Consider the following 24,667-nt stretch of genomic DNA (forward strand, 5'->3'; position numbering starts at 1 on the left):
CTACCATCCAAACTACGTACTATATAAAACTTTAAAAATCCATCTATGTTTGTTATGCTTTATGTCGATTTTTATGATTTAGGGATAATATAGAAGGGTTATGGCAGAGGCATAATTAGGGTTGCAGGAACATGTTCCCTGCAGTATCGTATATGAAATGAATGTAGTCTTTGCAGGTAGAACTTCTATAATCCATAGAAAGGCTTTCCCTCAGAATTAATTTTATATAAGTGTGTTTATTAATACTTCATTTCATCACTAAAAACATTTGTTGGCATTTGTTCTGCCCTGTGTTTGTTTCTGTATGAAACTTGCCGCTTAAAATATGTCACTATGCATGTAGAATTATTTATTTCAATAAATAAATCCCCATGTCGTGTTCAAATGTTTCAAGATTGGCATCCAGGATTGAAACATTGAAAACTAATATAACGTAATGTATTACTAAATTGCACAAACGTAATAAGAACTCTGGAATTGGTTGCTAAGTAACAATGAAACAAGGCAATCTTAAAAAAAAATACTAACGAAGATAATTTATAAGGTACAAATTTCATTCTGAAAGATGTCACATATTCTGAAATTATATATTGTAATCATATTTAAAGCAGATATTATCTCTTTCAAGACACTCACCCCAAAACAAGTACTCAACCATCTTGGATTGCAGCTCCCTGCACACCAGAACACCTCACCACTGTCTAGACTAGAGCACAATCACAAAATGGTGCATATGAAATCGGTAGCGCTCTTACAGAGAGAAAAATGAACTATAGGCTACATTATTCGAAACGAAGCGCAATCTGCCCACAATCTGTGGCACTAACTGCATCTTCATTTTTCCTTTGTTTTTTGTTTTTTTTGTTTTTTTTTTTTTTTTGTTTTTTCATTTGTTTGTGCTTTCATCAGACAATGTTTTGTTTCGATAATAAATAAAAACACGAACTTTTAATGTAATACCGATATTTAAAATTATTTGTGTTATATTTTGCATTTTATTTCCATTTTCTGTACATTTCTTCTTCCTTGCTTGTTAAATTAAACATATATGAAATCAGAAGAAAGAAAGAAATCAGCAATACAAACGTATGACCAACAGATGTCTCCCTATTAGTCACTTTCCTTCTCCTAAACGGCAAGCCGCAAAAAAACCGAGAAATATGACCAGCGTGGTGTGGTACACGGTAAAATTGCTTCGCATTGCAGACTCTTTGTAGTCAGTTTCTCGGCATTCCCTTGTCCGTTTCGGTGAAGTGCGGATGGGGAACAATACTACATTAGATTAAAGCAATACTACATTCGATTATTTTCAATGTATTATACTTTTAACAATACTGTTAGGAATTTTTAAGTATTTAAATATTTTCAATAGTATTAAGCACTACGATATTAAACTAGGAGCTATTTTACATTGAAATTATGACACAGTAGCCTTTTAAGTAGGCAGAAGTGTCGTTAACCCGGAAGTGAAGTGAAGTGAAGTTTCTCGGAACCGACGCTTATTATAAACAAAGTCGTAAAGATGATGTTTCAATTGAAAATCCGCTATTTTAGACTCATTTGACATTTCACAATGCCCTTTCATTTTCGCGCTTGATTTGAACATATGCAGGATCATTATCCACATAACTTTACCTACAAACGATGTTTATTATTACAAATTAAATAACACCTGGTTTCAAGTCCAAATGCCTCACTTCAGTAGAAGTAAACGATCATCCAACCACAATGGAGATATCGTGTGGTTAGCACGAATATCCCCCTAGCCGTTATGGATGTCAAGGTCAGAGCACGTGAAAGACTCTTATACTTTTCGATTGCTGGTAAAATTCATGTTCTGGGAATAATAAGTTAATTAAGTAGTAAAATATCGCTGTAATCGAAAAGTATTGGAAATAAATTTGAATAAGGAACAAAAAAAAGTTTCCTTTCCAGGCAGGGTTCGAATTACGAAAATCTTAGTTACCAGTCTATCGTGCTCTGAGTGAACAAGACTCTGAAATCGGCTACAAGATTCGGTCCGGTTTTTTTTTTTTTGCCACTACTCTACAAACCTTTTATTCACCAGTGACTTGTACCTGTGTGCCTTACGTGCTCTGATCAGCGCATACGGACTATGAGCCTGTTTGCTCTCTCGTTGACATCAATGTCCTAGTCGTTACGGATGGCTTCCGTAACCGGATTTCGCTACCTATAGTAGCTCCCCATATTCATGAATATGCTGGTCCCATTCACTGGCAGGAATTTCATGAGAAAATTCATTGCTCGAGAGGACTCGAACCAGCGTACATTCCTTAACGCGAGTCCTAGACACCACGCCTTACACCAGTACGCTAATGAGTTAAATGAAATATTGAAATAAAAGCCTCCAATCTGTGCTTTGTAAAATGTTTTAAAATTTCTTTATAAAAGTGTAACATTCATATTAAATGTATTTAAGACAATTGAAATGGATTCATAATTGAAAGGAAAGTACGGATATCCACAAACGATTAGGGAAAACAAGGAAATGTTACTTGAAGCAAGTAAAGCGATAGGTTTGGAAGTAAATCCCGAAAACATAAAGTATATGATTATGTCTCGTGACCAGAATATTGTACGAAATGGAAATATAAAAATTGGAGATTTATCCTTCGAAGAGGTTGAAAAATTCAAATATTTGGAGCAACAGTAACAAATATAAATGACACTCGGGAGGAAATTCAACGCAGAATAAATATAGGAAATGCGTGTTATTATTCGGTTGAGAAGCTTTTATCATCCAGTTTGCTGTCAAAAAATCTGAAAGTTAGAATTTATAAAACAGTTATATTACCGGTTGTTCTGTATGGTTGTGAAACTTGGACTCTCACTTTGAGAGAGGAACAGAGATTAAAAGTGCAAATCTAGTCTTTCAGGTAAAGCTCCCTGTAAAGCAGATTTGAATAATTTTAAGGGAAAAATTCTGGTACGTTCAACCAGAGGTCCCGGAATCGATACCCGGCCCCGGAACAATTTTTCCCTTGAAATTATTCAGAGATTAAAAGTGTCTGAGAATAAGGTTCTTAGGAAAAGTTTTGGGGCTAAGAGGGATGAAGTTACAGGAGAATGGAGAAAGTTACACAACACAGAACTGCACGCATTGTATTCTTCACCTGACATAATTAGGAACATTAAATCCAGACGTTTGAGATGGGCAGGACATGTAGCACGTATAGGCGAATCCAGAAATGCATATAGAGTGTTAGCTGGGAGACCGGAGGGAAAAATACTTTTGGGGAGGCCGAGACGTAGATGGGAGGATAATATTAAAATGGATTTGAGGAAGGTGGGATATGATGGTAGAGACTGGACTAATCTTGGACAGGATAGGGACCGATGGCGGGCTTATGTGAGGTCGGTAATGAACCTGCGAGTTCCTTAAAAGCCATTTGTTGTTTTTTTTTTTTGTTTTGTTTTTTTTTTTTTTGTGCGGATATGAAATTACCTGTCACTTTCATAACAGAAAGAACCAGTATCCGACGAAAACATTCCGTATACCGGACGGCGTCTTTGGTGCACAGCAACGAACATAGTATTGGTCTATTTGAAATCCCACAATTAATCCTTATCACGTAACTTCTTCGTCACATTTTCAAATTGCCCCTTACATGACATGAATATAGGCTAATGCAATGAAAATATGAAATTATGGTTTATTTAACAACGCTCGCAACTGCAGAGGTTATATCAGCGCCGCCAGGGTGCCGGAAGTTTTGTCCCGCAGGAGTTATTTTACATGCCAGTAAATCTACTGACATAAGCCTGTCGCATTTAAATGCCATCGACCTCGGCCGGGATCGAACCCACAGCCTCGAGTATAGAAGGCCAGCGCTATACCAACTGCGCTACCGAGGGCGACAATTCAGTGGATCTTTCTTTTTCATTGCGTCAAATATTGGCGAAAACTTCCTGCAAGGTTAATGACCTTCAACTGACTGGGACAGAAAGTTGACACTGCAGTACATATGATCGAAAGCCGTGCGTGTAGTCTAAAGTAGCAGGCGTTGGATAGTGCGATCATTCATAACGCCAGATCGTAAAATACGTGACACATTTCAGGGAAAACTATTACACCAAGGGGAAAAGTAGATACAGCGTTCTTTTACAGGCATTGTTCCTAAACAAAGATCAAACTATATGCATGTATACCCCTTACACACCCCTAACCGTACTGAGTTGGAAAACAATTTATTTCATTTTGTAACTTTACACAATTTTCTACCTAATGAAAGATAATGTTTATTAATTAATTGCATTATTTATTCATCTCTTTTATTTATTTATTTCGTTGTTTTTTACTCATTCGCGTATGTAAGTATTCACTTATATATGCATGTACACCCCTTACACCCCCCTAACCGTACTGAGGTGGAAAACAATTTATTTTTTATGTAACTTTACACAATTTTCTACCTAATCAAAGACAATGTTTGTAATTCTTGATGAATAATTCAGTCATTAATATTTATTTTATGTTTTTTATTTATATTTTCTATACCTGGTTTATTTTGTTGGGGTAATTTGGGTTACTTGTTTATTAATTAATTTCATTATTTATTCATCTCTTTTATTTATTTATTCCGTTATTTTTTACTCATTCGCGTATGTATGTATTCACTTATATATGCATGTACACCCCTTACACCCCCCTAACCGTACTGAGGTGGAAAACAATTTATTTCTTTATGTAACTTTACACAATTTTCTACCTAATGAAAGATAATATTTATTAATTAATTTCATTATTTATTCATCTCTTTTATTTATCTATTTATTTCGTTATTTTTTATTCATTCGTGTATGTATGTATGTATGTATGTATGTATGTATGTATGTATGTATGTATGTATGTATGTATGTATGTATGTATGTATGTATGTATGTATGTATGTATGTATCCACTTATATATGTATGTACACTCCTCTAATCGTACTGAGGTGGAAAACAATTTATTTCTTTATGTAACTTTACACAATTTTCTACTTAATGAAAGACAATGTTTATTAATTAATTTCATTATTTATTCATCTCTTTTATTTATCTATTTATTTCGTTATTTTTTATTCATTCGTGTATGTATGCATTCACTTATTTATTCATTCATGTTGATTTCATTTTTATGCATGTATTTATTATTGCATATTTGATTATTTATTCATTCAATTATTTATTTATTCATTTATTTATTTATTTATTTTTAGTCATTAATTTATGTATCAGTTCAGTTATTTATTCATTTATTTATTTGTTGATTTAGTTTGCATGTATATATTATATATTTATATATTCATTTCTTAATTCATTCATTTATTCATACATTTCTTCATATGTGATTAATATTTACTTTAAACATTATTCAGAACCAGTGGCGGCTCGTGATAAAATATTACGTGTGTTCACAATTTTACGTTCCAAAACCGAAGAGAATTTGAAATCGTACGTTTAATATGAAATGTCATAGTTACTATGTTTCACTGTCGAAAAAAACCGTGAATATATCTTGTTAGTCATTGTACAGTGACATCAAAAACTTTTTCCATACATTTTTATTGTACCTTGTTTTTTGACTATACCATGCAGGCTTTGCTTAATGGTAACTTTTAGTTGCCATGGTGATATTTTACATTGCATAGGTACAATCAGGACATAGTTAAAAATGCAAGGAAAACATTTCTGATGTCCCTTTACATGAAATCGGTTTTATGAAAATGAAACAAGATTTTCTTAACATAAACTGATTTTCTTACGTTTATCACGTGCCCACGTTCTCTGAATTTCGTTTCTATTGTAACCAGGAGCGTGTACGCAAATGGGGGAGATTACCGGTTTTGAACTTAAAAAAATACATATTTAGATTTTAATATTTTTTATACATATGCTAATCGTTTTCCCTTCTCTAATTTTTCACTGTCAGAGTAACAAAATCTACATCGACATAAAGCATTGTCCTCCTACCCCTCCTTCAGCTTGGTGCTGTGGCACATTCGAATTAAAACAATGCTACCTTTAATATAGAGAGACCTACCGCCTAGTACCAGCCTTGTAATAAAATAAAGCCGACACAATATGAATTTTAAGTTTTTGTGAAACATATTGAAAAGGTTGTTTTGACAGTTCTGCAGTGCAGATGTTAAATATTGTGCATTGTCGATTTTAAACTCATTTTAAGAGCGGTATTCACCCATTCGCTAGTTTGAGTTCTCACTATTGTGAAACGTTCGTTTAACGTTTTGTGCATTTGACAATTCATATTTTTAATAATAATAGTAATAGTAATAATAATAATAATAATAATAATAATAATAATAATAATACACAACATTTAAAATACTGATAATGTGAATTGTGAACAATTTTAATAATGACCCCCTCCCTTTGACAAAATTCTGCGTACGCCACTGATTGTACTGACAGTTCACTGTACGTCTTCTGTCACCAAATTGCTTCTGTGCCATAATGCTTCTGTATAAAACAAATTAAATAATACTTAAAGAAATATTCTGTTCCACATAATATTAAACAAATTATGGGATGTAGATCTCAGTCGTGCCATAACTCGTACAACAGTCACTACAATATTTTCTTGAGATCAAAATGTTCCTCTGTTTGACGTGCGTCAACTGTTTACTCAAGAATCCCCTTATTTAATTTTAATCGACTGCAATTAATTATTCGTTCCTTACTTACTTACTACTTACTGACTTTTAAGGAACCCGGAGGTTCATTGCCGCTCTCACATAAGCCCGCCATTGGTTCCTATCCTGAGCAAGATTAATCCATTCTCTATCATCATATCCCACCTCCCTCAAATCCATTTTAATATTATCTTCCCATCTACGTCTCGGCCTCCTCAAAGGTCTTTTTCCCTCCGACCGCCGAACTAACACTCTATATGCATTTCTGGATTCGCCCATACGTGCTACATGCCCTGCCCATCTCAAACGTCTGAATTTAATGTTCCTAATTATGTCAGGTGAAGAATACAATGCGTGCAGTTCTGTGTTGTGTAACTTTCTCCATTCTCCTGTAACTTCATCCCTCTTAGCCCCAAATATTTTTCTAAGCACCTTATTCTCAAACACCCTTAATCTCTGTTCCTCAAAGTGAGAGTCCAAGTTTCACAACCATACAGAACAATCGCTAATATAACTGTTTTACAAACTCTAACTTTCAGATTTTTTGACAGCAGACTGTATGACAAAAGCTTCTCAACTGAATAATAACAGGCATTTCCCATATTTATTCTGTGTTTAATTTCCTCCCGTGTATCATTTATATTTGTTACTGTTGCTCCAATACATTTGAACTTCTCCACCTCAATTATTCGTTCTTACTGAACAAAAAACAAAACCAACCTGTAATTAAATTTCTACATTATTCAATAAACAAATGAAGGGAAATCAAGCATTCATAATAAAACATATAAACTGCATTGCATTTATTTCACTTACGTTATTTTCACAATCCTTATGAATAAGAACCAATTCCTTAAAAATCGTAATATCATAACAATAGCCAACCGAGACCGACTGCATAAACGTTTTAACCCAGTTACAGGGATCCTATGAATCGTCTGTCAGTTTCTTTTTAATTTATCTCACATTTCCTTCGAAAAGCCATTTCATTGATAATTCCCTTCGCGACGAGAAATTCGCTCGTATGCGGCGGTAACATTGTGCCCGAGACAACAATGTGTAGACGACACGCATGCGTAGACGTGTGGGGACCTGCGCTACAGCCGCAGCCTTCGGCCCGCAGATCGTGGCGTCAGTGCGGAGTAGCGTGTGATGTGTGCAGTTCAAGTTCCACGGCGTGAACCGTAAGTAAACAAAGCTCGCCTTCTGCTGCATTGGCGAAAAATAGCGACTAGGTTATCAAACATAACGCCGAACATGAGTTCACAATAATTGAGAGCTGTAGACACGTCGAAAGCAATTTGTGGTGGATAACGCAATCACCAAACATGACCAAAAATGTTTCTCTCATTAGCACAGTACGTACGAAATCTTGTCAATACTATTTGCATACTTGGACACATTGTGCAAGATATGTGAAATTAATGGAGGCTTAGATGTTAGTATTCTTCTTCTTTTTTGTCACTATTTTGATAATTTCTGTCTTCTCTTCCCACTTCAGTGCGTTTTTATTTAATTTAACCGTCTAGATGTGGAATGATTGTATCCTGTTGGTTTATAATTTCATAATGAAAATCTGTTTCATTCAAACTTCCATTCTCCTCTCACACCACACACGGGATTGACGTCTGATTTGCGTTGCTGGTGAAGGTTAATTATGTACTAAAGGAAATTGGTGAAATACCAAATGCCTTGGATTTATAGTATGGACACAGTCTAGTATATACAGGCGAGTCTATGGCGAGTCCTCGGCATCAACCCCTTTGATTTGATTACCTGGTTGGGTTTTTCCGAGGTTTTCCCCAACCAAAAGGCAAATGCCGGGCAATATTTTGGCGAATCCTCGGACCTCACCTCATCTCACTACATCTCGCCAAAATATTGCAAAAAAATTGCACAAAATTGTAGAAAATTACTAAATTGTAAAACTGTAAAAATTTGTAAAAATTGTAATTGTAATATTGTAAAATGTTGAGTTATTCCACATCTTAAAGTTTCATTGCTCATGTAAGATCTATGGAATAAAATAAATGAATGAATGAATAGGTCACGAAGCTTGAGTTGTGAGGGTGCTAGGAACAATAGACTGTGACGGTACTACTTCGCATTGTCTGTAATGAGGCGATATTAGCGATCCTAGTGGTTAGCAACTATCTATGTATGCATATTTACTACGTATTGAGCTTCGTGACTGCGGTATGGAGTAGTAGAAATTGGATGTGATCACTGGGAAAGCTGAATAACCTCCCAACCCGCCCCAAATACGTAGGCTAATTTACTTATACAGGTTGGAAGTGAAATAACCTTGCACATTGAAAGGGACGATAGGGTACTCGTAAATGAATAGAAAACCTATATTACGGCTTGTGATTAAATGCACGGTTAATTAGAAAATTAAGTTGGAAGTTTCAGCAGTCCAGCAATATCGTCGCTAATACACTCTAGTCGTGATACAGATGTTAAGAGGTCAACGAACTCGGTGAGTCTCCGTACGTTCCCATTCGCTCGCTTCGTGCAGTGGCTTGAATTTAGGGTGTTTTTTAAATTAAATTTACACGAAAACCTTTCACGCTATTGAAATACGCCAGAGGAATAAATTATTCTTCATTATACTTCCCATCGATATGGACGAAAATCACGATCCTACTCGCAATAATTACCCAATAAGAGATTGTTAAACATTTGAACAAATAAACATCTTTTTCTGAAAAAAGCTATGAACTTTCCACCAATATGATAGTTCTTGTGTTACATATAACATGAGCTATTCGCTCTGGAAATCTGCAGGGCTATTTCACATCCACCCTGTATATGAAAATCGTCGTGCGTGAATGAAGAAGACGGCCATATTTCGTTAATGTGACATAATTTGAAGTATTAGTTGGGAGACCGAAGAGAAAAAGACCTTTGGGAGGCCGAGACGTAGAAAATGTTAGGCCTATATTTTATTTAACAACACTCGCAACTGCAGAGGTTTTATCAGCGTCGCCGGATGTGCCGGAATTTTGTCCCGCAGGAGTTCTTTTACATGCCAGTAAATCTACTGACATGAGCCTGTCGCATTCAAGCACACTTAAATGCCATCGGCCTGGCCCGGGATCGAGCTCGCAACCTTGGGCATAGAAGGCCAGCGCTGTACCAACTCGCCAACCAGGTCGACCCGAGACGTAGATGGGAGGATAATATTAAAATGGATTTGAGGGAGGTGGGATATGATGATAGAGAATGGATTAATCTTGCACAGGATAGGAACCAATGGCGGGCTTATGTGAGGGCGGGAATTAACCTCCGGGTTTCTTAAAAACCGTTTGTAAGTAAGTTGTAAGTAATTTGAAGGAAATAATAATACTACACACCTAATCTAACCTAACCTAACCTCTCACATAATACTACACACCTAACCAAACCTAACTAACCTGTCACATAATACACACCTAACCTAACCTGTCACATAATGCTACACACCTTTAGTAATATTCCTCACGTTTAGTATAATTTCGTTTGCATATATTGTCATCCCTACTACGCACCTTGTCGGGTGCCATCAAGTGAAAGTGGATAGTGATGGCCGGAAGAAAATATGGAGATTTTCATAATTATATTTAATTCGTTCAGTGTATGTTTGTGAAATATTAAATAATGTGTTAATGTAGTGATAATTCCATTTATATAGTACAATAAGAATTGAAATGTGTTGTAGATATAATAAAAGTGTTGAAAATTGCTTTATAGTGCCATATTGGTAATGATAAAAGTGTGAAATATTCGTTGCATTGGCAGGTGGATGCTCTACCTTGTTATTTCATGATCATATGGAAGTGAGAGATGCAATAACGTCACAAAGACAATGTATAGAGTGTCAAAACATTCAATATTTTAAGAAGTGGTATTATTCATCAAAGAAAGGAATAAACGTCAAATAAACATCAGTGGCGAAGCTAAGGTGTAAATACTGAGTTGGTTGAAAAATTCTGCTTACCTTGTACAGTTTTATACAGCAGATGTTTCTCGACTTTTCTATCAAAATTTTTCGTAACACAGACCCCAGAAGAAAATTATGACCACTCATTTTCACCTCCAAACAGAATACAGATGAAACAATATTAATTTGTCTCAGAACACCCTGTTAGCCAAGGATATTTCTTATACCATGAAAATTAAAATTTCCTATTTTGTTTTCCTCTATCTGCTACTTTAATATGTAAATGTGGCATCGATCTCTTATCTTTGTAAGCACATTTTGTTTCATAGGTCCAACTTGAAAACGGTTTCTCTTTCAATTCTACAAATGGGGCGTTCAGAGCTAAAGTGGATCAAATCACAAATTTTCATAAATTGAGTTTAATTCATTTTCTGATTATTTGAAGTTGGATCTTTTCCTAGCAGTAATGCATCAAGTCTTAATTCCAAGCATTCGCCGGTAGGTGACACCAGTCACTTTTGGCTCAGATTATTTGTTCACGATATTCTGAGCCATAGTGGATCAAGTCACCAAAGCGTTGTATCAATTAACATCACAATTGTTTATATTTTATAAATCTAGAATTTGAGAATGGAGCAATAAAATTATTGCTAGTGAAATTAGATAATTCACTAGAGCAAGTTAACTTTAAGTCCTATTATCTCAAAACTACGTCTCATGGACTTGATTCACTTTAGCTCTGAACGCCTCAAATAATGACTTCAATGTTCTCTCAGTATGAGCCATTTTACGCTAAGTTAACATGTAACACGTACTTTTGATTAAGCTAAACTCAACAATGTAGCGCATTCAGAGAACATCAATATAGCGCGACGTATTATTGTGACGATAGGCTAACCTCGTTTCGTAGGGAAATGTATCGAATCGACACTCTCTCCCCGATCCCCCCTCAAGTTTTCGAGTCAAGGTCATAGACATGCTTTTAGAGCCTTCTGCCACAAGCCTCGTACTGAACTCTCCATCCTGGACTGACTGCCAATAGTGAACGCCTACGTTACTAGGTATAATAAACTCAATTCTTTTGGGTAAGACAAGACTCAAAAGTTTTTTATGAGCTTCGCCACTGATGAAATTATCTTCCGAGATATGAGTACTTCATGAACAATAACATTGTTACTCTTTTGTTTCAAACATTTCCGATATCATGCTATAGCTATACCCAACAAGAAACAAGCAAAGAACTCACATTAGAAGATATGCTGTTGTTACAATGCCTATTTCAAAATGCTTGTTTTGAACAAATATAATTTGAGGGCCCATGTTCATTACATTTTGTTCATTATGTTGACGAACAGCGTACTACCAGTGCTAAATTTCATATTGGACCAGTGAATGCAATAATAATGATAACACTGTATGTTCTATTTTTCATACATGAACAATGAAAAGTCTGACAACTTCCGTGCGACAAATCCATTCAGCAGTGCAAACAACTGATTGCAGGCCTTTTAACGCTTCGCGTATGTCCTCACGCCCTCGCGTTCCCATAGTGACGCATGACATTTCCATGCCACCCATATAATAAATGAATATTATTACAAGTTTGCTTTTTAACAAGTTTTCAAATACAGATGATAGATAACACAAGCCTAAATATAGTTACAATTCTTCATTTCAACTTTGTTTTAAATCACTGAGATTATTCACAGACGATAAGATGATAAATTTAATTGTAATTCTTTATTTAACTTTCCTTTTAAACTACAGAGGCTATTCATAAACGATAATATGATAATTGTAATTGTAATTCTTTATTTAACTTTCCTTTTAAACTACAGAGGCTATTCATAAATGATAAGATGATAATTGTAATTGTAATTCTTTATTTAACTTTCCTTTTAAACTACAGAGACTATTCATAGACGATAAGATGATAATTGTAATTGTAATTCTTTATTTAACTTTCCTTTTAAACTACAGAGGCTATTCATAAATGATAAGATGATAATTGTAATTGTAATTCTTTATTTAACTTTCCTTTTAAACTACAGAGACTATTCATAGACGATAAGATGATAATTGTAATTGTAATTCTTTACTTAACGTTCCTTTTAAACTACAGAGGCTATTCATAGACGATAAGATGATAATTGTAATTGTAATTCTTTATTTAACGTTCCTTTTAAACTACAGAGGATATTCATAGTCGATAAGATGATAATTGTAATTGTAATTCTTTATTTAACGTTCCTTTTAAACTACAGAGGCTATTCATAGACGATAAGATGATAATTGTAATTGTAATTCTTTATTTAACGTTCCTTTTAAACTACAGAGGATATTCATAGTCGATAAGATGATAATTGTAATTGTAATTCTTTATTTAACATTCCTTTTAAACTGCAGAGACTATTCATAGACGATAAGATGATAATTGTAATTGTAATTCTTTATTTAACGTTCCTTTTAAAGTACAGAGGCTATTCATAGACAATAAGATCATTGTAATTGTAATTCTTTATTTAACTTTCCTTTTAAACTACAGAGGCTATTCATAGACGATAGGATGATAATTGTAATTGTAATTCTTTATTTAACGTTCCTTTTAAACTACAGAGGCTATTCATAGTCGATAAGATGATAATTGTAATTGTAATTCTTTATTTAACATTCCTTTTAAACTGCAGAGGCTATTCATAGACGATAAGATGGTAATTGTAATTGTAGTTCTTTATTTAACGTTCCTTTTAAACTACAGAGGTTATTCATAGACGATAAGATGATAATTGTAATTGTAGTTCTTTATTTAACGTTCCTTTTAAAGTTCAGAGGCTATTCATAGACGATAAGATGATAATTGTAATTGTAATTCTTTATTTAACTTTCCTTTTAAACTACAGAGGCTATTCATAGACGATAAGATGATAATTGTAAATGTAATTCTTTATTTAACATTCCTTTTAAACTACATAGGCTATTCATAGACGATAAGATGATAATTGTAATTGTAATTCCTTATTTAACGTTCCTTTTAAATTACAGAGGCTATTCATAGACGATAAGATGATAATTGTAATTGTAATTCCTTATTTAACGTTCCTTTTAAATTACAGAGGTTATTCATAGACGATAAGATGATAATTGTAATTGTAATTCTTTATTTAACGTTCCTGTTAAACTACATAGGCTATTCATAGACAATAAGATGATAATTGTAATTGTAATTCTTTATTTAACGTTCCTTTTAAAGTTCAGAGGCTATTCATAGACGATAAAATGATAATTGTAATTGTAATTCTTTATTTAACTTTCCTTTTAAACTACAGAAGCTATTCATAAAGGGTAATATGGTAAATTTAATTGTAATTATTTATTTAACGTTTCTTTTCAACTACAGAGGCTACTCATATACAGACTGGGCACCCCATGGTGTCCATGGACTTAATACACGTTGCAACTTGTTCTACATGTCACTACAATCCAGTTTTCGAAATGCCAGCATATATTTATGTTTATCTGCAGCCTTCTTATCAGCATGATGTAATGTAGCAAGTTAAACCATTAACTCCAGTGGAAACAATGCCAAGCACAGTCAACAGTGTGGAAAATGAAGATTATCATTAAAGTTGCGGATAACCTTCCACAGTACCCAGAGAAAAGCAACTTCGTTAAGTGTTAGTTTTAAGTCTTTAGCTGCCGAACTCCTTCTTACTATACAGTACAGAAACCGGGTAGTACCAGAGTGTGATTATGTCGTGCTAGATGCCAGGACTTTATTACTTGCCATTGGATGTGTAGTGCGCGATTTCAGATCCTGTCTACGGCAAAGTATCTTTTAGAAGACAATAGATTTCTCAGATTTTAATTCGATTATATGTATTGTAATATAAAATGTTATATGACATAGAATCTTTAAAATAGAAGTAACATTCCAACACTTGATATGATAATATTTGGTTATTAGAGGAGAAAAATTCGCTCCGTCGCCGGGGATCGAACCCGGGTCCTTGGTTCTACGTACTAAGCGCTTTAACCTCTGAGCAACGTCGAAGTTCAATCCACAGCACCGGATCGAATCCCTCTTCTCTAATGTTTTTCCCTTTGTGGCCTGACTCCATTTCGACATATATGTTGACATAATTATGTTAAGTCAACTGCCATTATACAAGGAGCGCACTCAATTGAGTGACTTGGTGGCCGGGATTCCACAGTAATATGCACTGTTGGATGAAGAATCTAAGTAAAGATTAACTTTTTTGGTCCTACAGAATATATTTGTTATGGTAACAATGGAGCGAATTTTTCTCCTCTAATAACCATTGTTATCATAACAGATACATTCTGTAGAACTAAAAAAAATAATCTTTACTTAGATTCTTTACTTATGATAACAGTTATTTGTCTATCAAGATCTTTGAAATACTCAGTAGGAACAAAAGTAGACTACACTAAAGAGGCCTGCTATACAGGATTGCAGAAAAGACCAACATATTAACGACCATGTAAACTAATTAAATAAAACTATACGTGATACCAACTCGCTCAATTATTGGAAAAAAATTTTCTGCATACAATGTGTGCATCAAAATATGCAATATTCAATGCGTAATGATATTTTGCTACTAAAATTCACTAGAAACCTGTAGAAACTGTAACCTACAATTTACGACAATAATATGAACTATCGGTATGCGTACTTCATTTTTCATGAATACTTATTATTTTGTTTTTGCAGCCATTTGTAAGCTGGCCATATGTAAAATTTTAAAGGTCATCACACGTTGCTTATTATTATAGCCTACTTAAATAGAAACAAATGCAAGTAGCCTTGCAATATAATACGAAAACAGTAACGTTTGGACTATTCGAAGCACTTTCTCAACTATCTTTGCTAAATGTAATTAATTCTTCTGCTTTAAATATAAAATTGGTAGTGTCCAATGTTGCTATATAGAGAATGAATAATTCAGGGGCTGGGGTTATTCTTTAAGATATTTCAAACAAAGGTATAATCACAGTCTAGTATATAACTTTCAGTTGCGAAGCTCAATACGTAGGGAATATGCATTGAAAGAATTTAATTTTGTCCTTTAAATATGCAGAAATTTGATCCGAACAAATGAAACATTGAAAAAAATAATAAACATTCCGGGGTAGGCCAGAGAACGAAAAATCACTTTCTCATTTTCGTAAATTTTAAATTATTTCATTTAGGTACCTATGTTTGCTGAATTACAGTTCCAGAAAACAACTACAAATACTAATATTGTTTGCAACACGATAAAAGAATTGAATTCTTGTGAAATGCTACAAACGTATGACAAATCATGTGTCACTTTCGTAACAGTCATTTGTTTTATAAAGAAAGGAAGATTTCAGCGCATCAACACGTTTGAAGCACCGTGTTAGTGTACCGCCAATTAAAACAAACCATCTTATACGTACTTCTGTATGGAAAAGCAAGCACCATGATGTTTATTACAGTAGTCAAATCCATCACGTCACACTGCAAAGCCAGAAAACACGTTGAGTGTACAGCAACGTTCAAACAAATCTATTAACACTTCTTTAGTGACACTGAAAACACTTAGCTGTGAATTAAGTACAATCTTATGTCTTCTCCTTCAGGTTAGGTTAGTTCTAGAGTGCGGGCTTCCACTTCAATGATTTCAGTGTTCAGTTGGAGTGGCAATTGTGGCGGAGAAGGTGGAAAAGTGACGGTTCTCCTTCAGCAACAAAATTCTTCAATTCTTCCAACATTATAGATTTGAATTTATCTTCTTGTCATTTCATTTCATAACAAAATGATTGTCAAGACGTTTAAATACATTTTCTCATGAAACGACTTGCGATTTCCAGTTCTTTTGTCACGTTGTGAATGATACGAGAGCTTCCAGTTAATTTTCTTCAAATATTACTCCAAAAGAGTGCATAAATAGAACCCTTAAATAAGTACAGTCTTAGAAAAAAGTTTTGTCGCACAGTTACTAGTTGAGGTAATAAAATTAGTTTTGTTTCGTTGTATGTCTGATCATGCGCACTGTCTCCTTTCTGGGACTTAGGAAGTATCTGTGCGACAAAACTTTTTTCTAAGACTGTACGTACCTAAATAAGATGAACTTTATTTTGGAGCTTCAAAAATGAAATCTGATAGGCAAGAGGATTTATGGAGGGTAGCTACGAATACATTGAATAAGCAGTCGTGGACAGTCGATAAGGGGCGGATCTCCAGCTTGGGGGTTGGGCGAAGGGCTAACAACCCATCATCGTGAAAAACAGCTCGTTACGAAACGCCAAAATAAGTTTCGGACTGGGGTTATCAGATTTAGTTCTTGAGACGTCACAACTCTGTACAGAACAGGAACTGTAATATTAGAATAGTAGCAATAAATTGAGTCGTACATGTAGATACTGAATATGAACAAAATCCGTCCAATATTTTAGTAGAAATCGCTGTACACAGACAGGCTAGTACTAAAATTATTATATTTCATGTACATCATTACCTGATAGATTGACTCGTAGATACTGAATATGAACAAAATCCGTCCAATAGTTTAGTAGAAATCGCTGTACACAGACAGACTAGTACTAAAATTATTATATTTCTTGTACATCATTCCCTGATAAATTGACTCGTAGATACTGAATATGAACAAAATCCGTCCAATAGTTTAGTAGAAATCACTGTACACAGACAGACTAGTACTAAAATTATTATATTTCATGTACATCATTACCTGATAAATTGACTCGTACATACTGAATATGAACAAAATCCGTCCAATAGTTTAGTAGAAATTACACAGACAGACTAGTACTAAAATTATTATATTTCATGTACATACTTCCCTGATAAATTGACTCGTAGATACTGAATATGAACAAAATCCGTCCAATAGTTTAGTAGAAATCGCTGTACACAGACAGACTACTATTAAAATTATTATATTTCATGTACATCATTCCCTGATAAATTGACTCGTAGATACTGAATATGAACAAAATCCGTCCAATAGTTTAGTAGAAATCGCTGTACACAGACAGACTAGTACTAAAATTATTATATTTCATGCACATCATTCCCTGATAAATTGACTCGTACATACTGAATATGAACAAAATCCGTCCAATAGTTTAGTAGAAATTACACAGACAGACTAGTACTAAAATTATTATATTTCATGTACATCATTCCCTGATAAATTGACTCGTACATACTGAATATGAACAAAATCCGTCCAATAGTTTAGTAGAAATTACACAGACAGACTAGTACTAAAATTATTATATTTCATGTACATCATTCCCTGATAAATTGACTCGTAGATACTGAATATGAACAAAATCCGTCCAATAGTTTAGTAGAAATCGCTGTACACAGACAGACTAGTACTAAAATTATTATATTTCATGTACATCATTCCCTGATAAATTGACTCGTAGATACTGAATATGAACAAAATCCGTCCAATAGTTTAGTAGAAATCGCTGTACACAGACAGACTAGTACTAAAATTATTATATCTCAAGTACATCATTCCCTGATAAATTGACTCGTAGATACTGAATATGAACAAAATCCGTCCAATAGTTTAGTAGAAATCGCTGTACGCAGACAGATTATTTCATATTCTGTTGTTGTCACTTACCTGAATATAAACGAATAGTTCAAAGAGGCAGAGAGACAGAATGACAAAAGCAAACGCCTTAGTATAAGCCATATCAAAAATATATACGATATCTAAGACGGTATTGGAAATAACATACTTTCTAGGCGACTTCATTGCAGGTAACAATTTGGCCTTGGCAATGTGTTACATTTTATCTGTTTACTCACGTTGTTGCAAATATTACAACCTTGTACGTAGAATGATAGAGCCATTTATCCACATCGTTGGTATAGCTATAGATACACATTATCAGCTCTCTACTATTTACTTTTGCGTTTTATTTACCAAATATTTCTGAAGTTCCCATTCTCATAACAAAACAGAGAAGACACAAATATTTCTTGTATTGTACGTATTAATCTACTAATGTACTGAAATAGGTCAAAGATACGTCGAAGATAGATTTACAATTAAAATTATCATCCTATCGTCTATGAAAGTATCTGTAGTTAAATAAAGAATTACAATTACCATCTTACCGTCTATGAATAGCCTCTGTAGTTTAAAAGGAACGTTAAATAAAGAATTACAATTACAATTACCATCTTATCGTCTATGAATAGCCTCCGTAGTTTAAAAGGAACGTTAAATAAAGAATTACAATTACAATTACCATCTTACCGTCTATGAATAGCCTCTGTAGTTTAAAAGGAACGTTAAATAAAGAATTACAATTACAATTATCATCTATGAATAGCCTCTGTAGTTTAAAAGGAATGTTAAATAAAGAATTACAATTACAGTTATCATCTTATCGTCTATGAATATCTCTGTGGTTTAAAATTAATATTAAATAAACAATTACAATTATCATCTTATCGTCTATGAATAGCTTCTGTAGTTTAAAAGGAACGTTAAATAAAGAATTACAATTACAATTATCATCTTATCGTCTATTAATAGCCTCTTTAGTTTAAAAGGAACGTTAAATAAAGAATTACAATTACAATTATCATCTTATCGTCTATGAATAACCTCCGTAATTTAAAAGGATTGTTAAGTAAAGAAATACAATTACAGTTATCATCTTATCGTCTATGAATAGCCTCTGTAGTTTAAAAGGAACGTTATATAAAGAATTACAATTACAATTATCATCTTATCGTCTATGAATAGCCTCTTTAGTTTAAAAGGAACGTTAAATAAAGAATTACAATTACAATTATCATCTTATCGTCTATGAATAGCCTCTTTAGTTTAAAAGGAACGTTAAATAATGAAACACAATTACAATTATCATCTTATCGTCTATGACTGTTGTCTCTGACCTTGATTCGCGGTGATGTTCAGATCCGCTGAATCGTGGGACTATAATGGGAACCACGTGAATGGTGACAGTTTATTTTTATAGCCTCGGGTTCTTGGTTAATAGCCGTGTTGGATCACGATCAACTGCCTCTTATGAAATTTATCATTCATTAGCTTAGATCTGTCCCCAGAAACACAGGAACACCTGGACGGTCTCCAACAGCAACCGTCTGCCGTTCGTCGTCAACGGAGACTTGTTTACGTCTGTGTCTCTCAAACTGGGGCGCGTGTACCTTTCGATGAATGCAAATTTTCGTAGTGTACGAAAGGATTATAGAAGACAGGGATACCTCTTCAGTGATCTTGTGTCTACTGTAGCTGCTAACAGATCAAATGATTTGGAGCTGAAACCCGTGGAAAGCGATATACTTTTTAAGATGCCTTCTCATGGAACGGAAGTATACAGATAGGAATCCTGTATCGTAGTAGAGTCGATACAATGTTAGTAACTCATTCAAAATAGCATGCAATATCTGACGATTTTACGTGGACTCGTAGGAAAACAAAAGACAGATGGTATCTATGTACAGAAGATATTACAATTTGTTTATTTATCTAGCTTATTTATTTACTTATTTCATTATTTATTAATTTCGTTAATTAATTAATTTATATTTAGGCCTATTGACATAGAAGAAGAGTTCCGAACACAAGAAATTGATAGTTATTTATTTTCTTATACATATGTATATATATATATATTTATTAGCTTATTCACTTATTTTATTCATGTATTTGTTTGTTTATTTATTCATTTACTCACTCACTGAGTTTATTTATTTTATTTATTCGTTTGATCGTTTATTTATTTATCTATTTATCCATCCATTTATTGTCCGTCTGTCTATCTATTCGTATTTATTTATTTATTTATTCATTCATTTATATCTTGAAATAAAATAAGAGTTTCATGAGTTCCGATGTTTTATATTCTCTACCGGCGTAAACTTTAATGAATTATTTAGATCGGCATTTGTTAAAACAACGTCAGTGACAATTTTTGTGATGTTCAAGTTTGTTGTTATTTCGTAATTTTATAGTTCAGCATATCGTTTGTCGTTAAAATTACGTGATTTACATGTTCATAATGAATCTATAGAGAACTAAAACACTTTAATTTTGTTTAAATAATGTTTTTTTTTTTGTTTGTTTTTAAGTTTCCTACAAGTATGGATCATGACTAACGTTGTTTTAACAAATACCAGTTCATTTATTTTACTCGTAACCTTTGCAAATTATTTTCAATATTCATGCCGCAACAATAGGGAATATTGACCACTGCCTTCTAGAATGTCAGTATCATTGCGATGAATGAAAATCACATGTGTATTCAAATACAAAAGTGATCTGTGTACACTGGCGTCCATTATAAATTCCAGTAAACTCCTATCATTCCATGGGGACTTTGAGAAATAAACAAATGAAATATTGAACATTTCATACTGTGAAACATGTTTATTATGCATTCGCTGATTATTTCCCACTCAAATTCGTAGTAAAGTTAAATCATTATTTCAATTTTAAAATATTTTATTATATTTAATTGTAACTTATTTACTTCGTTTATGTGATAGCAATTTTTCAATAAAACGTTGATAACAACGTTTCATTCCTTATTGTTGTTATTTGTTAGTATTGGTTCATGTATTTTATTTGCATGAATTTTAATGAATCGACCTTTTGATAATTACAAATATATATTTTTTTCATTTTAATAAAAATCAGATATTAAAAGCAAATACAAATAATTATTACAATGAAGTTAGAATGTAGGCCTAATCAAATCATATTCGGGGTATTTTTTTTTTAGGATTAATTAATACTGACCCCGCCATTTTTCCTCTAGTTTGTAATAGTGAGCATTTGAAATTTTGCCCATTTTTGTTTCGTCACCGATCCCGGAAGACGTAAGCCAAGAAACGTCGTTTTAAAGTTTGTTTTCACATGCTACAACAGTTCGATTCTCGAAATTTCATTCATTCATTTCCAAGTCCTTGTCTTCCATTTCTCTTGCTTATCTTTCTCGCTCTTTTTCGCTTCTTTATTTTTATTCTCTGTCTTTCATCCTTCTTTCTTGCGTCCCTTCGTTCTTCCCCATTTCCTCTCTTCCCATTTATCATCACCTTGATCCGATAGGAGTCAGGTTCTGTGACAAGTACTCTGTGATTTTTCGGACTTCCCAGTTAATGAATGCCACATTATCGCCTTTTCATTTAAGAAGTATTGACAAACAAAACAAAAATAAACCGCTTACCTTCACGATAAAGAGCCGGACGTTCTGTCGTAACACTTGATAGGGCGCAGTAAGTCCCCGGTTTGACTCGCAAATCGCAAAATTCCTTCATTACCTTATCGTTCACAGACTTCCTCCATACTCACATCCGTAGAACTTTTGTTCTCAGCAAGAGCACAGAATTAAAATCTAAACAACTGACCGCAGCTATTTCATGTTACAGCAATAAATGAAGTGCGATTAAAACAACACAATTGTGACATATGAAGGCGCCAAGGATTTCCATGGTAACATCACAGTCTAGTATATACAGTCACGAAGCTTGAGTTGTGAGGATGCTAGAAACAATAGACTGTGCCGGTATTATTTCGCATTGTCTGTAATGAGGCGATATTAGCGATCCCAGTGGTTAGCAACTATCTATGGATGCATATTTACTATGTATTGAGTTTCGTGACTGGGTAACATCCCATTCCGAGTCCATAGATTGTAGATGAAGGGAAAAAGGAGCTGACGCGTCTTATCGGCCATAAAGATAGGGGACGGGATGTTACCATAGATTGGGTTTAATGTTTATTTAGAAGAGACGCCTAAATAAAATTTAATTTGTAAAACCAAATGAGATTAACTTCCGTTTTCTGAAATGCACACGATATTAATCTGTAATCTAAAAAATTAAAATATTTCACTGAATTTATAAATTGTACAGTTTAACTACATATTTGTCATGAACCGATCTTTTTTGTAACTTATCACTAAATAGTAGGCTTAATGTCTATGTTGTAATTAACTCTAACACTATTCTTATATTTAAGAAACTCTGCGCTTCAAAATGATATAGGCCTGCGTATAATCAGACATCTTTCGTTTAATTCTAAATTAATTTAATTCATTCATTCACTCATGCGTAAAATTTTTCTTTTAAGCGTTTTTGACAGTTACCTTCTCAACCCCCTGTTCTTTCCTCACCTGCTGTGTTACACCCTCTTGCATTGAAGTCTTAGATTGAATTCGCAACGAAAAGTTCAAATCTTTCCCTCTATAATAATGAAAAAAATTCCTCTTAGTAAAGAGTTTCTCCATAGATACTGAATAACCTAATTCTTTGTCAATTTATTCTACGTATTATAAAAATAATCCATTACTTTTTTATTTAACATTACTATATTTCATGTACATCGTTCCCTGATAAATTGACTCGTAGATACTTAATATGAACAAAATCCGTCCAATAGTTTAGTAGAAATCGCTGTACACAGACAGACTAGTACTAAAATTATTATATTTCATGTACATCATTCCCTGATAAATTGATTCGTAGATACTGAATATGAACAAAATCCGTCCAATAGTTTAGTAGAAATCGCTGTACACAGACAGACTAGTACTAAAATTATTATATTTCATGCACATCATTCCCTGATAAATTGATTCGTAGATACTGAATATGAACAAAATCCGTCCAATAGTTTAGTAGAAATCGCTGTACACAGACAGACTAGTACTAAAATTATTATATTTCATGTACATCATTCCCTGATAAATTGATTCGTAGATACTGAATATGAACAAAATCCGTCCAATAGTTTAGTAGAAATCTCTGTACACAGACAGACTAGTACTAAAATTATTATATTTCATATACATCATTCCCTGATAAATTGACTAGTAGATACTGAATATGAACAAAATCCGTCCAATAGTTTAGTAGAAATCTCTGTACACAGACAGACTAGTACTAAAATTATTATATTTCATGTACATCATTCCCTGATAAATTGATTCGTAGATACTGAATATGAACAAAATCCGTCCAATAGTTTAGTAGAAATCTCTGTACACAGACAGACTAGTACTAAAATTATTATATTTCATGTACATCATTCCCTGATAAATTGACTAGTAGATACTGAATATGAACAAAATCCGTCCAATAGTTTAGTAGAAATCTCTGTACACAGACAGACTAGTACTAAAATTATTATATTTCATGTACATCATTCCCTGATAAATTGATTCGTAGATACTGAATATGAACAAAATCCGTCCAATAGTTTAGTAGAAATCGCTGTACACAGACAGACTAGTACTAAAATTATTATATTTCATGTACATCATTCCCTGATAAATTGATTCGTAGATACTGAATATGAACAAAATCCGTCCAATAGTTTAGTAGAAATCGCTGTACACAGACAGACTAGTACTAAAATTATTATATTTCATGCACATCATTCCCTGATAAATTGATTCGTAGATACTGAATATGAACAAAATCCGTCCAATAGTTTAGTAGAAATCGCTGTACACAGACAGACTAGTACTAAAATTATTATATTTCATGTACATCATTCCCTGATAAATTGATTCGTAGATACTGAATATGAACAAAATCCGTCCAATAGTTTAGTAGAAATCGCTGTACACAGACAGACTAGTACTAAAATTATTATATTTCATGTACATCATTCCCTGATAAATTGACTCGTAGATACTGAATATGAACAAAATCCGTCCAATAGTTTAGTAGAAATCGCTGTACACAGACAGACTAGTACTAAAATTATTATATTTCATGTACATCATTCCCTGATAAATTGACTCGTAGACACTGAATATGAACAAAATCCGTCCAATAGTTTAGTAGAAATCGCTGTACACAGACAGACTAGTACTAAAATTATTATATTTCATGTACATCATTCCCTGATAAATTGACTCGTAGATACTGAATATGAACAAAATCCGTACAATAGTTTAGTAGAAATCGCTGTACACAGACAGACTAGTACTAAAATTATTATATTTCATGTACATCATTCCCTGATAAATTGACTCGTAGATGCTGAATATGAACAAAATCCGTCCAATAGT

At 33.5% G+C, this 24,667-nt stretch overlaps 2 protein-coding genes across 5 annotated transcripts in view; one reads left to right on the forward strand and one right to left on the reverse strand.

Moving 5' to 3' along the window:
* Nucleotides 1-738, reverse strand: part of LOC138713240 (nucleoplasmin-like protein) — a 33,532-nt gene extending 32,794 nt beyond the window's left edge. For both annotated transcript variants that reach the window (XM_069845184.1, XM_069845192.1), the window contains exon 1: nucleotides 637-738. In XM_069845184.1, the coding sequence (XP_069701285.1) occupies nucleotides 637-658 (22 nt within the window). In that variant the 5' untranslated portion in view covers nucleotides 659-738. The remainder of the gene's footprint in view (nucleotides 1-636) is intronic.
* A 6,964-nt stretch (nucleotides 739-7,702) lies between these two features.
* LOC138713323 (gastrin-releasing peptide receptor-like) overlaps nucleotides 7,703-24,667 on the forward strand; it is a 43,663-nt gene continuing 26,698 nt past the window's right edge. Inside the window, exon 1 of one of the 3 annotated variants that reach the window (XM_069845350.1) lies at nucleotides 7,703-7,841. Coding sequence is in view for 1 of the 3 variants with exons in the window: in XM_069845325.1 (XP_069701426.1) it covers nucleotides 7,986-8,015 (30 nt within the window). In the remaining 2 variants the exon portion in view is untranslated. The other 2 variants (XM_069845334.1, XM_069845325.1) reach the window with 2 other exon arrangements.

This window comes from Periplaneta americana, chromosome 2, assembly GCF_040183065.1.
Source record: "Periplaneta americana isolate PAMFEO1 chromosome 2, P.americana_PAMFEO1_priV1, whole genome shotgun sequence".
Classification (NCBI taxonomy): domain Eukaryota; kingdom Metazoa; phylum Arthropoda; class Insecta; order Blattodea; family Blattidae; genus Periplaneta; species Periplaneta americana.